This window comes from Camellia sinensis, chromosome 4 (assembly GCF_055761805.1).
Source record: "Camellia sinensis isolate YWXY chromosome 4, ASM5576180v1, whole genome shotgun sequence".
In the NCBI taxonomy this organism is placed as follows: Eukaryota; Viridiplantae; Streptophyta; class Magnoliopsida; order Ericales; family Theaceae; genus Camellia; species Camellia sinensis.
This window is the reverse complement of record NC_138964.1, coordinates 59,234,674-59,249,304: the sequence shown is the minus strand read 5'-3', so window position 1 is coordinate 59,249,304 and position 14,631 is coordinate 59,234,674. Positions and strand designations below refer to the sequence as shown.

At 36.0% G+C, this 14,631-nt stretch overlaps 1 protein-coding gene across 1 annotated transcript; it reads left to right on the top strand.

Moving 5' to 3' along the window:
• Positions 1-3,442: 3,442 nt before the first annotated feature.
• LOC114284342 (glycerophosphodiester phosphodiesterase GDPDL7) lies at positions 3,443-14,309 on the top strand. Its single transcript, XM_028227239.2, has 10 exons — positions 3,443-3,666; positions 8,113-8,216; positions 8,800-9,096; positions 9,201-9,310; positions 9,966-10,467; positions 11,218-11,259; positions 11,372-11,650; positions 11,744-11,883; positions 12,499-12,979; positions 13,844-14,309. The coding sequence occupies exons 1-10, from the start codon at positions 3,620-3,622 to the stop codon at positions 14,125-14,127; spliced, it is 2,286 nt and encodes a 761-aa protein (XP_028083040.2). The 5' UTR covers positions 3,443-3,619; the 3' UTR covers positions 14,128-14,309.
• Positions 14,310-14,631: the final 322 nt, after the last annotated feature.

The window sequence follows — 14,631 nt, the reverse complement described above, 5'->3', positions numbered from 1 at the left end:
GACATATGACTATTTTTAAAAAACAAGGGGTAATTTTGCCCAAAAATATAAAAGTTAAGGGCTGTTTGTTAACATTGTCAATTTTTGTTCCTAAAATATAGGAAACATGTTTTGGTTTATTTTTGTAAAAAATAAAAAAATAAAAAAGCTTGTTTGGTGAAAATATGAATAGAGAATCATGTTTGAAGAGTTACAGGTGGTGATTTCCAACAATAGAGCGTGGACAGATGTGGTGACCAACGGTGGATAGTGGTCAGAAGTGGTCACCAAAGTTGGTGACCAAATGTTGCCAAAGGTCATGAGATGACTGAATGGATTCCAAACGATCGCCAAAGGTCAAAGCAATAATTAGTTCTCTATTAGAGAGTCACTGGAGCTTACTGGCAACTGACCAACCTACCAAAGATAAGTGATGGTGGCCGGGGGCCAGTGGTGGTGATGGGTGTTGGTCAGAGGTGGTGGGTGAAAGAAGAGAAAGGGAAAACTAGTGAAATTTTTTCTTTTTTAGTTTTCAAAAATAAACAACAAATATATTTTTGATAGTTTTATTTCAAGATAAAATTGAAATTAAAAAAAGTTTTATTTAAATGTGTGAACAGTGCAAAACAAGTGCGTAGAAATAATAGCTACTTGTGTCTTTATGTGTTGTCCTTCTATTTTAAGTAAAACACCTATCATTTTGAGTTTTATTTCAAGATAAAATTGTAATTAAAAAAAGTTTTATTTAAATGTGTGAATAGTGCAAAACAAGTGCGGAGAAATAACAGCTACTTGTGTCTTTATGTGTTGTCCTATTTTAAGTTAAAACACATATCATTATAACTCATAATTTAAAAAAAAGAAAAGAAAAGAAGTACTAATATATAAGGAAAATGTTTGAGAGCCATAATTTTTGTGGCTCAAATGGCTCAAAATTGTCAAAACGATGTCGTTTTAGCAATTTTAAAGTTGTTTTGTACTCAAAACGACGTCGTTTTAATAATTTCGAGCCATTCGAGCCACAAAAATTGTGGCTCTCAATCATTGCTGAATATATAAATAGAAAATTTGTACATAAAATTGATACAGAATGAGGTAACAAATGTGTGTCAATTCATTTCAAATCAAAAGATCTATAAAATTGGCCTAAAATTTCAAAAATGTCGCTGCTATATCATTTTTGTGAACCTTTTCATATGAAATATTGTCACACCAATCTTTGAGTTATTTGTGTTCAAATTCTATTTGTAGATCACTTCTCAAATAAAAATTAGAGTTGGACTTTTTTCAAATTTAGGGGTTGTTTGGGGTATCTTAAATAAGTATACTTTTTGCTTTTTGGACTAAAAAATTGAGGAAGAAAATATGGATATTTAGGTTAACTTTTTGACTTTTTATGGAAAAATGTGTAATAAAATTATGATTGGAGTTGTGCAGCCGCAATTGTTGACTTTTGGTGAATAGTGTTAACTTTTTAACTTTTTAAGTGACTTTTTGACTTTTTTGCAATATGCCAAACTTAGCCTTATTGAGGGGCTTATAAAGCCCATCACAGGTATTGTTGTTTCAAAAATATATTTGCTATTTATTTTTGTCAAAAAGAAACTTGATAAAATAAAATAAAATAAGTCATGATTATTAAATTGATATAATTTTTTTTATAAATAATATAAACAAATTATTTTATAAAATAAAATATTTAAATTATAAAATCAGACTCATAATAGACTGGTCATACAAAGGTCTCAAAATTTTTTAAATTCATAATTAAATTCCATAGACATAAGTCTAGAAACTAAGATTGGAACAGCTGTATTTTCTCATGTGTAACTATGACTACTACCTCTCTTCAAAAGAGGGATCACTGTTGTGACCCTCACGGTGTCCATTCTGCGGTGTTTTAGGGGTGTTTTAGGAAGGTGATTAAAAATTAATTTTTTAATTTTTTGATTTTTTTATGTGAGAGAAGAGTCGTTTAAAAGTTGGGAAGTGACTTTCAACCTACTTCTCAAAATGAGCCTTAAACCGCACCGTTTTGAAACTTTTTTTTATTTTTATTTTATATATATATATATATATATATTGTAATGGTGTTTTGCGGGGCTGATGCTATTTAAAATAATGTTCCTTATTGGTTCATTATGTTATCACAATATTGTTTGCTTGTTTTTTATATTTTTATTTTTTCAAAATTATCTCTTCTATTGCTTGCATAGAAAAAAGTAAAATAATATAATTGATATGTTTTACTATTTTTATGTAATCTTATTCAACTTAATAAAAAAAATATTTAAAAGAAGATTTCAGACCCAATATCATATTTTTGGTTCCCAATTGAAATAATGTAATATTTTTATTTATTATTTTACTGTCAATTTACTAAATCAAAATAAAAAGGGTACATTAACACTCTTTAACGTTTGATAAAAGAAAAATGTTTGGGGGCCCTAATTCTGTGGCTAAAATATGGCTCAAATGACCAAAACGACGTCGTTTTGGCCATTTTGATGTTGTTTTGTACTCAAAACGACGTCGTTTTGGCCATTTGAGCCACAAAATTTGGGCCCTCTACCATTGCTGTTGATAAAAATAGACAGACACTTACAAACTTTTTTAATATATCACAAATATCCATTGACACTTGAAAGTTATATTATAAATACTGATATTTAGTTAAAATCACAAACTCCCTTATCATTTAATGAAAATAAGAGAACACTTCTTAACTTTTTGAGTAAATATCATACATACCTCCTTTTAACTTAAATTAATATATATGATAATATTAATTAAATATTTATGTGTATTTCTATATATAAAATACATATAAAATTATGGGCAAATTATAAATGTATCTATTGATACAAATACGGATTATCTCATGTGATTTTAGAGATTACAAATATCCATTTGCCAGAAAAATTTTATTTTACAAAATTAACAAAAAAATAAAATTTGTAACTACTCTCATATACAACAATAAAATTACAAAAATTGTTAATTGAAATGTAATTTTGTCATTATTAAAAACTGTTAATTGACTTAATAATTTATTGAATGGGCCGTTTGTTATGAGATTATAAATTTGAAGGGGCAAAATATAACTTCTAAAACTATAGGAAATAATTCGTATTTTAAGTAAATTGTAAAGGATTTATTTGTCATTTACTCTAAAATTTATTTTAAAGTATGTTGTGACATTTACAATGTAGAAAAATAATTTTAACTACATCATACTATGAAAGTGTAACTTAAATTAATATTAATATGAGTAAAAATTTAATTTAATTTATTTGTATGTATCCCTGTATATATAGACATATAAAATTGTTATATTAATTTTTTTTTTTTTTTTTGTAAGTAGATTACTTTAACATATGTGATAATACTAATTTAATAAATGGAAAAAATGCTTCCAACAATGATCAAGCAGTTAAAAAGGAGATGTCAACTTCCCAGGAACTATACAGAGTAAGAAATTTATCTCTATTTTGAGAAGGAGCAAACATAGTTATTAGTCCAAATTAAATGACCCACAAAGCATTAATTTCCAGTAATAAATGAAAACTTTACACCCTTTTAATCCCAGAAACGCCTTTAATCTCTCAACCTCTCTTTCTGTCTCTCACTGCATTCCCTTATGAGTTTCTTCACTCCTCTCTCTTCCATCTACACATCAAGATTCAAGTAAGTTCTATTTACTCTTCTTTTTGTTGGTTTATTTGTTTTTTGTTTGATTCTTTTTGAAGTTAAGTGCAAAATGCATTTCTTTGAAACTAGAATTATTATCCAATTAAATGGAAAAAAGCAAATATAAATTGGTAAACCTCTATATATGGATGTGACTCAAGGTTTGTTTTGAATTTTTTTTTTTTTTTTTTTTTTTTTGGAGTGAACATTTGAGTTTTATCTAACCCACTTGAAAATAATCAGAAGATACCACCACATTTGCATTTATAATCTGATCTTTTCATGACATTAATTGAAAATACACCCAAGTGGAAAATGTAGGTATGATCCATTCAAACCCACAATGAGTTTAAAAAAGTATGTTAAATCAAAATATATTAACATAATCTTTTTTTTGTGCTTGTGTTGGTTGTTTCTTCTTATTTCTACTTTTATTATACCCTATGCTCATGTTAAGTAGAAAATTTTATTTTTTAGTATGTAATTGTTTAAGATGAATTTTTTGTGAGAAAGTTATAAACACTTGACTACTTTCATGTGAATTTTTTTTTTTTTTGAGAGAAGTTGAATGTAAAGTTGTAATTTTGATGAGTTGTAAAAGAAATTTGAACTTTCTTGCATTTCCCCCCCTTCTCATGCTATAAACAAATATGGGAAAATATTTGTTTCTTAATCTCTCTTACTTTTTCGTCACTTTTATCCTAACCAATTCTACCTAACAGGAAAAGGAATTGGAAATATTTGGATTTATTTCTGTCACTAAAACTTTAAAACTGAAATCTCATCTCAATATATGTTTCTCCCCTGCCAAAAAACAGTAGCCAATTTCAGAATCTTGAAAAGAAATGGAACGTGTAGCCAAATCCATTGACTGTATAGTTGACATTTTGCAATTCTGAATGCTGTTAATGTTGAATTCACCCCATGTGAAGGGGAAATTGTCTTGTGAACACACCTTGGTTGGTCAACAAGGAAGTAGGCTACCAACCATGTCAAAGAAGGAGGCTGCCGAAGTCAAGCATGGAGGCTACCCAATGGCACTCCCACCTACTCCCTCACCTATAAATGGAGGTTGAGAGGAGAGGCCAAAGTGTGAGTGGTGTAAGAGAGGAAGAAAACCGTGAACCAAAGAGTGCGAGAGATGTGAGGCGGAGAGACCGTCTCCCTCGGTGTGAGCGAGGGAGACGGGTGAGTGGCTGAGTGAGGAGAGTGTGAGCTCCTCCTCTATTGTAATCTTTCTGTAATCTCCTCATTGGTATAGTGATAACCGGTTACTCTCCCGTGGACGTAGGCATTGGGCCGAACCACGTAAAATATTGTGTCTCCTTGTGTGTGGGTGTGTTTTTCTGCTTGTTTTGATTTCTATAAGGTCTTGGGCGGGATCCCAGATCCCAACAATTGGTATCAGAGCCCGGGTGGAGAAAAATCGAGTTTTTTCCGAAAGTGTCCAGATTTCGAAGTGGTCGAAATCCACTTTTGAGCATACCAGGAGGAAGGTCAGGAGGAGAGGAGTCCAGAACAGCAAAAACAGAGCCCAGAAGCCTCTTCACGCGCCCTCACGCGCTCCTAGAAGTTGGCGCGTGAGTCACAGTCTCGACACGCGCCACACGCGCCGTTAAGGAACCCGGCGCGTGGTCCCACTCTCATCCACGCGCCACACGCGCTGACGGAGGAAGAAGACGAGTGGGGGAAGGCGCGTGTAATACACGCGTGTACCACGTCAGCCGACACGTCAGCCACGTGTCAGCCACGTGTCAGCCACGTGTCAGACACGTGTCAGCCCAGTCAGCCTGAGCCGCTGACCAAGCCGGGTTGACCAGCCGTCAAGCCGCCGTTGACCGCGCCGCCTGCGCCGTTGACCGAGCCGTTGACCTGCCAATCCGGAGGAATTATCTGGTGCTTCTCAGGCGCACCAGATTCAGCAAATCTGAACCGTTGAAACTGTTTTGGCTAGATCTAGGCCATTCGGAGTCCGTTTTTGGCGATCCAATAGTGAGTTCCAACTATTTGGAGTATTCCGGACACATCCGTACGGTTAGTTTTTGAATCGGAGGCATTCAAACTCTTTTGGCTAGATCTAGGCCATTCGGAGTCCGTTTTTGGCGACCCAATAGTGCGTTCCAACTATTTGAAATATTCCGGACCCATCCGTACGGTCAGATTCTTACATCGAAATTTCTTTAAAAAGGGAAGAAATTTACAATGGCAGGAAAAGGCGCAAGTTTCATGATTGAGCCTTTTAATGGTAGTAATGACTTTACCCTGTGGCAGCAAAGGGTGAAAAACATTTTAACACGAGAAGGTCTGGTGAAAGCTCTTCTCAAAAAGTCCAACAAACCGGAAGACATAAAGGATGACAAGTGGGAGGAGTTGAGGGAATTGGCAAACAGTACAATTCAGTTGTATCTCGGGAACAACACACTCCGGGAAGTCATCAGTGAAGTAGATCCGGCGGAGCTATGGGCAAAGTTAGAGATGAGGTACAAGTCAAAATCTTTGACAAACCGGTTATCTCTAAAGAGGCAGCTATATACACTTAGAATGCCAGAAGGTGCGAACCTCACAGAACATCTGGACGAGTTCAATAGGATCACAATGGAATTGGACACCATTGGAGACAAGACCCAGGAGGAAGATAGGGCTATGATCTTGCTGGTCTCTCTACCTGCATCATATGAGCATCTCAGGACAACTCTATTATACGGGAAGGATGCTCTTGGACTGGATGAGGTGATTGCTACGCTCATTTCTCATGAGTCGATGAAGAAACAGGAAGGTAGCAGTAGCAAACACCCAGAAGGAAATGCCATGGTTGCCTCAGAAAATGAGCAAGGCAGAGGTAGGTCCAATGATAGACGGGGTAGATCCAAATCAAGAGGACGTTCGCAATCAAGGTCAGGCTTCAGGAGAAAGTGTTATTACTGTGATCAGGAGGATCACCTCATAAAAGACTGTGCAAAGCTCAAGGAGGACAAAGCACAAAAGGAACAGGCGAGCTCATCAAATGTCGCTGCTGCAGTAAATGCTAAGGATGAGTATGCATTTACAGTTTCGTCGAGTATGACGAAACCTGACTGGATCTTAGATTCCGGAAGCACATATCATATATGCATGGATAAGAAACTTTTTTCTACCTACCAAGCCAAGGATGGAGGTATTGTTCGAGTGGCTAACAACACTGTGAGTAAGATTGTTGGCATGGGAACAGTACGGCTGAGAATGGAAGATGGAAAAATTTTCACGTTGGATGGAGTCCGACACGTGCCAAGACTGAAGAAGAATCTAATTTCCTTAAGTATGCTAGACATGAAAGGTTATAGCTTCACATCTAGCAAAGGAAATCTCAAAGTCATCCATGGAGATACGGTGATGCTACATGGACGACTGGAGGGGAATCTGTACAGGCTTGTGGAGAAGGTTGTGACAGACGGAGCTACTGTCACTTACCGGGCAAGACGTACAAGACATGCACAGAAGAGACATAGGGCCCAGCAGACATGGCAACCAAAGTGTACAAGAACGCATGGAGGCAGTTCGGAGGTGCACAAGACGGAGCCATTGCGGCCAATTCTAAAGACAGCTCAGAGCAAAGAGACCAAGACAGCAAAGCATGTCCCAGGAAAGAAAGTTTCTTTTGCTCCTGAATTAGAGACATATTGGGATCTCTCCAAGACTGGATGGAAGGGAGAGATGCCATCTCAAAGAGTTGCAAAGTAAAGCTTTGCATGGCACCCCAGTGAGGGGGTGCCGGGCACTCCAGGCAAGGGGGTGCAAGCATCTCAGTGAAGAGATGCAGACTTTGTTGAATTTGGGCGTGACAAGATTAGCAGCAGTGTGTGCAGTGGATCACCTCACATGGGTTGAGGGGGTGATTTGTTGAATTCACCCCATGTGAAGGGGAAATTGTCTTGTGAACACACCTTGGTTGGTCAACAAGGAAGTAGGCTACCAACCATGTCAAAGAAGGAGGCTGCCGAAGTCAAGCATGGAGGCTACCCAATGGCACTCCCACCTACTCCCTCACCTATAAATGGAGGTTGAGAGGAGAGGCCAAAGTGTGAGTGGTGTAAGAGAGGAAGAAAACCGTGAACCAAAGAGTGCGAGAGATGTGAGGCGGAGAGACCGTCTCCCTCGGTGTGAGCGAGGGAGACGGGTGAGTGGCTGAGTGAGGAGAGTGTGAGCTCCTCCTCTATTGTAATCTTTCTGTAATCTCCTCATTGGTATAGTGATAACCGGTTACTCTCCCGTGGACGTAGGCATTGGGCCGAACCACGTAAAATATTGTGTCTCCTTGTGTGTGGGTGTGTTTTTCTGCTTGTTTTGATTTCTATAAGGTCTTGGGCGGGATCCCAGATCCCAACAGTTAAAACCGATACATGCTGTAAGAAATTTTCTGTGGGTATGAGTTGTTCTCATATTAATCTACTTTTTTGTTTTCTTCAGACAGGAGTGGAAGAAAATGATCAGAACTTTGCTTTTTGCTTTCTTCTTCCATTGCGCTCTAACACAGAATGGGAACAATTCAAAGACATGGAAGACTCTCGATGGTAACATGTATTTCCTTTATATTTTTTTCTCAATCTGTTTGGTTGTTTGCTTATAAGAATTGCTCTTCAAGCTTCAAAATTTAGCTATTTTATTTCATCTTTATTCTAGAGCTATGATAACTAAACTTGTTCTCCTAATAAGCAAAATACATTAGAAGAAAACAATGATTTCGCCTTTCAAATAATATATGGTAAGTATTTTAGCGGTCATAAAACAAAGCAAAAAAAAAATATTTTGCTTCTTCATATAGGAAACTTCTTTTTTTCTCCTCATTCTGCTTTCACAAGTTTCAATAGCTCTACTAGGTCAGAAAAAAAACCTCATGCTTCTGATATTGTGTTTTCTTTTTTTTTTTCTTTTTTGTTTTTCCCTTCTTTTTTGAACAAGTTGCTTTTTGAGTCCTGCATGTACGTATGAAATGACAGATTTTTTACAATGTTTTTTTCTTTTCGATAGTTCGTTAAGTATTATCAATTCCTGTTGAAATCTTTGACTCAATTCTTTTGTTGCATGTCAATTTTTCTTATGTCTTGTTTCCTCATTTCTTTGTCCAAATATTTTTTTTTTCCTTTTCACGTGCAGGGGCCGAGCCTCTTGTACTGGCACGTGGAGGGTATTCGGGGCTTTTCCCTGATTCCAGCCTGCAAGCATTTCAACTTGTAAAGTCAACAAGCTTGCCTAATGTGACTTTGTTCTGTGATCTACAACTTACAAAAGATAGCCGAGGTATTTGCTTGACAAGTTTAAACCTTGACAACTCAACAGATATATCACACGCCTTCCCAGATGGACAAAAAACCTACAATGTAAATGGACAGAATATTCAAGGATGGTTTGCTTTGGATTATACATATGATCAACTATATCAAAATGCATCTTGTAAGTCTCACAACACTACCTTCTCCATTCTTGCCTTTTTGAACAATAGTCTATTTGATCGCGGAAATGAAATTGAAGTTAAAACAAATATGAATTCCCTGCAGTGAAACAAGGTATCTTTTCTAGGACAGGTGTGTTTGATGCGGTGCAACAAATATCTACTGTTGAAGATGCAAAAGGCGTTAAGCTGCCTCTGTTTTGGTTGAATGTTCAGGTACTTCATTATGTCTATCTTGCTCTTGTTTCCTCTTCCGATTTTTATAACAATATGCTTGCCTAGAAATTGAAATATATCTGCAACAGTGCATGTATAATTGAATTATCATGGTGATTAGAAGGATATATAAGATTATAATGACCAGTGCGTACAATTCAATTAATTTCTGAATAATCAGGAATCCTGTTTTCTTTTTTACCAGAGAAATCTGAACTAAAAAATTTGTGTTTCACTTGATCATTAGTCCATGAGGGATCAAAAATATTATCTTCACTTGACAAAAAGAGAATGAGTGTCAGTTTGATCTTGTTTCTTGTGGAGTGAAAAAGGGGGCTAGACTGGATCTGTGTGGCCCTCCTGTTAATATCCATAAGGGTGTGTTTGGATCAAGGATTTGAGGAAGGATTTGTGGAGGAAAAGAAAATAGTGAAGGGTAAAAGTGAATGAAATGGAGGGAAAGAAAATAGTAAAGGGCAAAAGTAAATGAAATGTAAGCTAAATTTTGTTTACTTTTCTCTTCTTTTTTTCCTTCTCATTTTTAAATTCCTCAAATCCTTGATCCATACACAGCCTAAATGACTTGTTTTTTGGTAAGAGGTGAACAAATACCTCAATACATACTAGCCTTGTTTTTTTATGCTATCTATTGCAGTATGCCTCATTCTACACGGAACACAATCTCGAACCTGCATTATATGTTGAAAAGGCTATAAGAGTTATGGGCATAAATTACATTTCGTCTCCTGAGATTGGTTTCTTGAAGACACTGAATGAAAAAGTGAACAAAGCAAAGACAAAGCTCATCCTCCGGTTCCTCGAGAAAGACACAGTTGAGCCTACAACCAAGCAGACATACGGTTCAATACTGGCGAATCTTTCCAATATCAAGTCATTTGCATCGGGAATTCTTGTTCCGAAAGAATACGTATGGCCTGTCAACACAGAAATGTATTTGGAGCCTGCCACTACTCTTGTTACCGATGCTCACAAGCAAGGTCTAGAAGTATATGCTTCTGGTTTTGCAAATGATATAACTATGAGTTACAATTATAGCTATGATCCAACAGCCGAGTACTTGCACTTTATCGATAATTCTCAGTTTTCTGTCGATGGGGTGCTCACAGATTTTCCTTCCACCGCATCTGAATCAATTGGTGAGACTAGTTTTTGCTCTCTTTTTTACATGTTTTCAAGTTCATTTTTCTCCAAGTAGCTGCACTGAGTAGGGATAAGAGAACAAACCATGCAATACAACAAAATAGAGCATATCAGAGAAAACATAAAGTCCCTACTCCTGATTATGCAAACCCTCAATTACGGCTGTGTTTGGATCTTGGATTGTGTTAGGATTTGTGGGTGAAAAGAAAAGGAAAGGAGATGACAGGAAAAGAAAAATGAAGTAGAAGTATTTTTTTCCCCTTTCTCTTTTTTGTTGGGTTAGGAAAATGAGAGATAGTGAATATATTTGTCAAATAACACTCTTTTGTTAATGTGTACTAATTGGGCGGCGTTGTTTTAGTAATCTATAAAAAATGAGTATTTATAAGTAACTCTATTTCCCTTTCCCTTGACAAATCAAATGATCCAAACATAGACTAAATTGTCTTTCTATTTGGATCTTGGATTTGTGGGGGGATTTATGAGGCGAAAAGAAAAATGAAGTAGGAGCTATTTTTTCTCTCTTTTTTGGTTGGGTTAGGAAAATGAAAAGATAGTGAATATATACTTGTCAGTAAATTTTTCGTTTTCTTTTTTTAAAGTTATCTATTAAAAATGAGTATGTATGAGTAATTTTATTTCCTTTCATTTATCTTTCCCTCAACAAATCCAAGATCCAAACATCACCTAAATTGTTCTTTTGTTTTGATTCCTAGTTTAACCTTAACCTGCTCTTTCTGATGCAGCATGCTTAGCTCACAGCCAGAATGCTACCCGGCCAGCCAAAGGTAAGAAACTAATCATAATTTATTTTGAATTTGATTTTATTTTACATTGGAGATTCAATACAAAATAGAAGGACAAGTTATTCATTCTAAAATTAATGTTGTGCCTTTGCAGGACCTTTGATCATATCTCACAACGGAGCAAGCGGGATTTACCCTGGCTCCACTGATCTTGCTTATGAACAAGCCATAGATGATGGAGCAGACATTATTGATTGCTCCGTGCAAATGTCAAAAGATGGAGTTGCCTTCTGCTTGGATTCAGCTGACCTGTCAGGAGAAACTAATGCACTGCGAGATTTCTTAGAACGATTAACCAAAATTCCTGAAATTCAAAAGGACAATGGAATTTTCTCATTCGATCTCACCTGGAGCGAGATTCAAACATTGAAGCGTAAATAAACTTGAAATAGAGAATTTTGCTACCTACAGCTTTAACAAATTTAGGCCTCAAATATCCCACTAACTGTGAAATTTCTCGTTTCAGCTCAACTAACAAGCCCTTATCTACACTCTGGCTTGAAAAGAGACCCTGCAAACTCGAACAAGGGTAGATTCATGACCCTATCGGCATTCTTAGAAATTGCACAGACCAAGGCAGTTACTGGAATTTTGATCAACATACAAGTAAGTTCTTTCTCTATTTATTGTTGCCTAAGAAGCACGGACACTTCTAAGGTGGTGTGCCATGTTAGACATTGAAACGACATGACACTCATCATCTGACACTTCTCGACACCTGTTGGATACATGTCCAAACATGTACTGATATTTTTAAAAATTTTGCTGACTTTGAACATGCGTCGGACACTTGGGGAACATATGTATCTGTTTTAGACACACAAACACATTATAAATTTGAATAAATAACTTAGGTCCAATGATAAAAATACATATTCTCCTTCCTTAGACTTCTAGAAATTAGTATTCCATTGTATTTTGTTATTATATTTGAATTAAATATTCATGTACCTGACATATAATAACTTTATAAGACTATATTTTGTGCATATCACCAACATGTCGTGTCCTACATGTAAAAAAAAAATTCTAGTCGATGTGTCTATGTCAACACTTTTAAACTTGCATTCTGTTACCATTTCAAACTAACCACATTATTTGAACACAATGGATATATATGTATATATATGATGCTTCCCCTATAACTTTCTATCTTCATTTTTTGTTGATATAATTGTTTATCTTCATCTCTAGTTTTAACACCTACACTTTCTCTCCAAGAATGCTGCCTACCTAGCATCAAAGAAGGGTCTTAGCATAACAGATGTGGTTGCCAATGCCTTAATCAATGCCACCTTCGACAAACAACATACTCAAAAGGTACTGATTCAGTCCGATGACAGTCAAGTTCTATCCAAGTTTAAGCATAACCCAAATTACCAAAAGGTATTGCTCATTAATGAGACAATAAGCGCTGCACCAAAACCGACAGTGGATGAAATTCGCAAGTATGCTGATGCAGTTACTGTTGAGAAAACCTCTATTATTAAATTTTCTAATTCGTTCGCCAGGGCTTTCACAAGTGTCGTTGACGATATGCATGCTGCAAATATCTCTGTCTACGCCTTTCCTTTTAGGAATGAGTTTGTGAGTCTGGTATTTGATTTATTGTCGGATCCCATGGTGGAGCTCGCTACTTATTTTGCGCATGAAGTTGATGGGGTCATAACAGATTTTCCTGCTACTGCAAATGCATACTTGAGTAAGTATACAGACCTTATATCTCAACATTTTGTAACCATAAGTGCTCAATTTTTCATGATGTTAATGGGTGAATGAATTGTCTATAGTAGCATAATGGCCTACAAAAAAACACATGAACTCAAATTGAGGAAATTTTTGTTGGTTTTTTTTTCCCTCATTGTTTACACAATTTAATCATTATTAGGAATGCATATTTGTGTATTGATAAAAAAAAATTGCTACTCCTAACCTAAACCATAACCCACAGGGCAATATTGCTTCACAGAGCTTGAGGCCTCTTGCAAGACATTACTTGGTTGCAAAACCAGAGTCCATATAAGCATCAACACATGTAGGAGTTTTTATGTAAATTCTACATTGATTACAAAAAGTGGGAAGTTACAAGTCAACATCTAAGACGTATTTGACAAATAATGTTTTGGCATCTGGAGTTGGCTTTTTTGGGATTTTTTTTAGTTTGAATTATTTTTTTCTTTAATTGGTTTAGTCTTTTTTTTCTTTTTTCTTTTTTTAATTTGACTAGATGATCCTAAAATTAGGGCTGCCAATGAGCTGAGTTGAGCCAAGTAGTGGATTGTTTATGTTTGGCTTGAAAACAGAACGAGCTTCACATGTTCAAATTTAGCTAGCTTACATAACGAGCTAATCTCGAACGAACTGAACATGAGTTGAGCTCAAGTAGTTTTGCAGCCCGACCTAACAATTTAAAAGTTCACTAAGACAAAAATAAGTCACTTTTTGTCCCCAAAAAAATAAAAATAAATAAACAAAAACAAGCCTAGAAACATTAGCTTACTAGCTAGTTGTGTATAAAATGCTACAATGTTTTAAAAATATCAAAATGTTATCTTTGGTACTGCAGGAAGCCCATGTTCCAACCCAAATGAAAATACATCATACAACATCTTACCAGCGAAACCAGGCGACCTACTTTCCGTGCTTTCACCCATGTCATTGCCGCCTGCACCGGCCCCTGCACCAGTACTTGTTATTGCAGACGTTGTTGACCCGCCACTGTCCAATGTCTCCGCTTTCACGCCTGCCTCTACGCCAGCTGGAAAATCAGGTTCGAGAGGTGCGAAAAATGTTGGTAACACCGGTTTTTGTCTAGTTGCTGTCATTTTGCTGTGTCTACTTTCTGTGTGATCTTGAAACTGGTTAGATTGGCTAGTACTACTTGTCTCTCTTCCCTTGTCCCAATCCCACTAGGATTTTCGGTTCCTTGAGGTTCATTTTTTCAGTTTGATTTTGTGTTTTGTTGTATATAAATTTCCCGTGTAGTTTTTATCTGTGATTCTGGGTGAGACCTTGTAGGAAGTTCATATCAGAACCAATTGGTGTCACTTGAACACACTAAAAGGAGGCAAAAAAAATATTTATTGCATATAATCTTTTATTTTAGTAGAAAAACTTAATATGGCTGACACCATTGAAAAAAAGTCTGAGCCCTCTTTGGATGAGTAATTCTTGACATTGATACTGCATTTTGTGTGTTGAATCAAGACATTCATTTAAGTTACTGTTTTATTGAGCTTAATTGAAAAAGCTCATGTATTTGTATTTTTTATTTTATTTTATGGATTAGATTGTCATTAAAATGATGAAAATACCCAAATACGGGTACTATTGAGGAACTTCTATAGATCACAA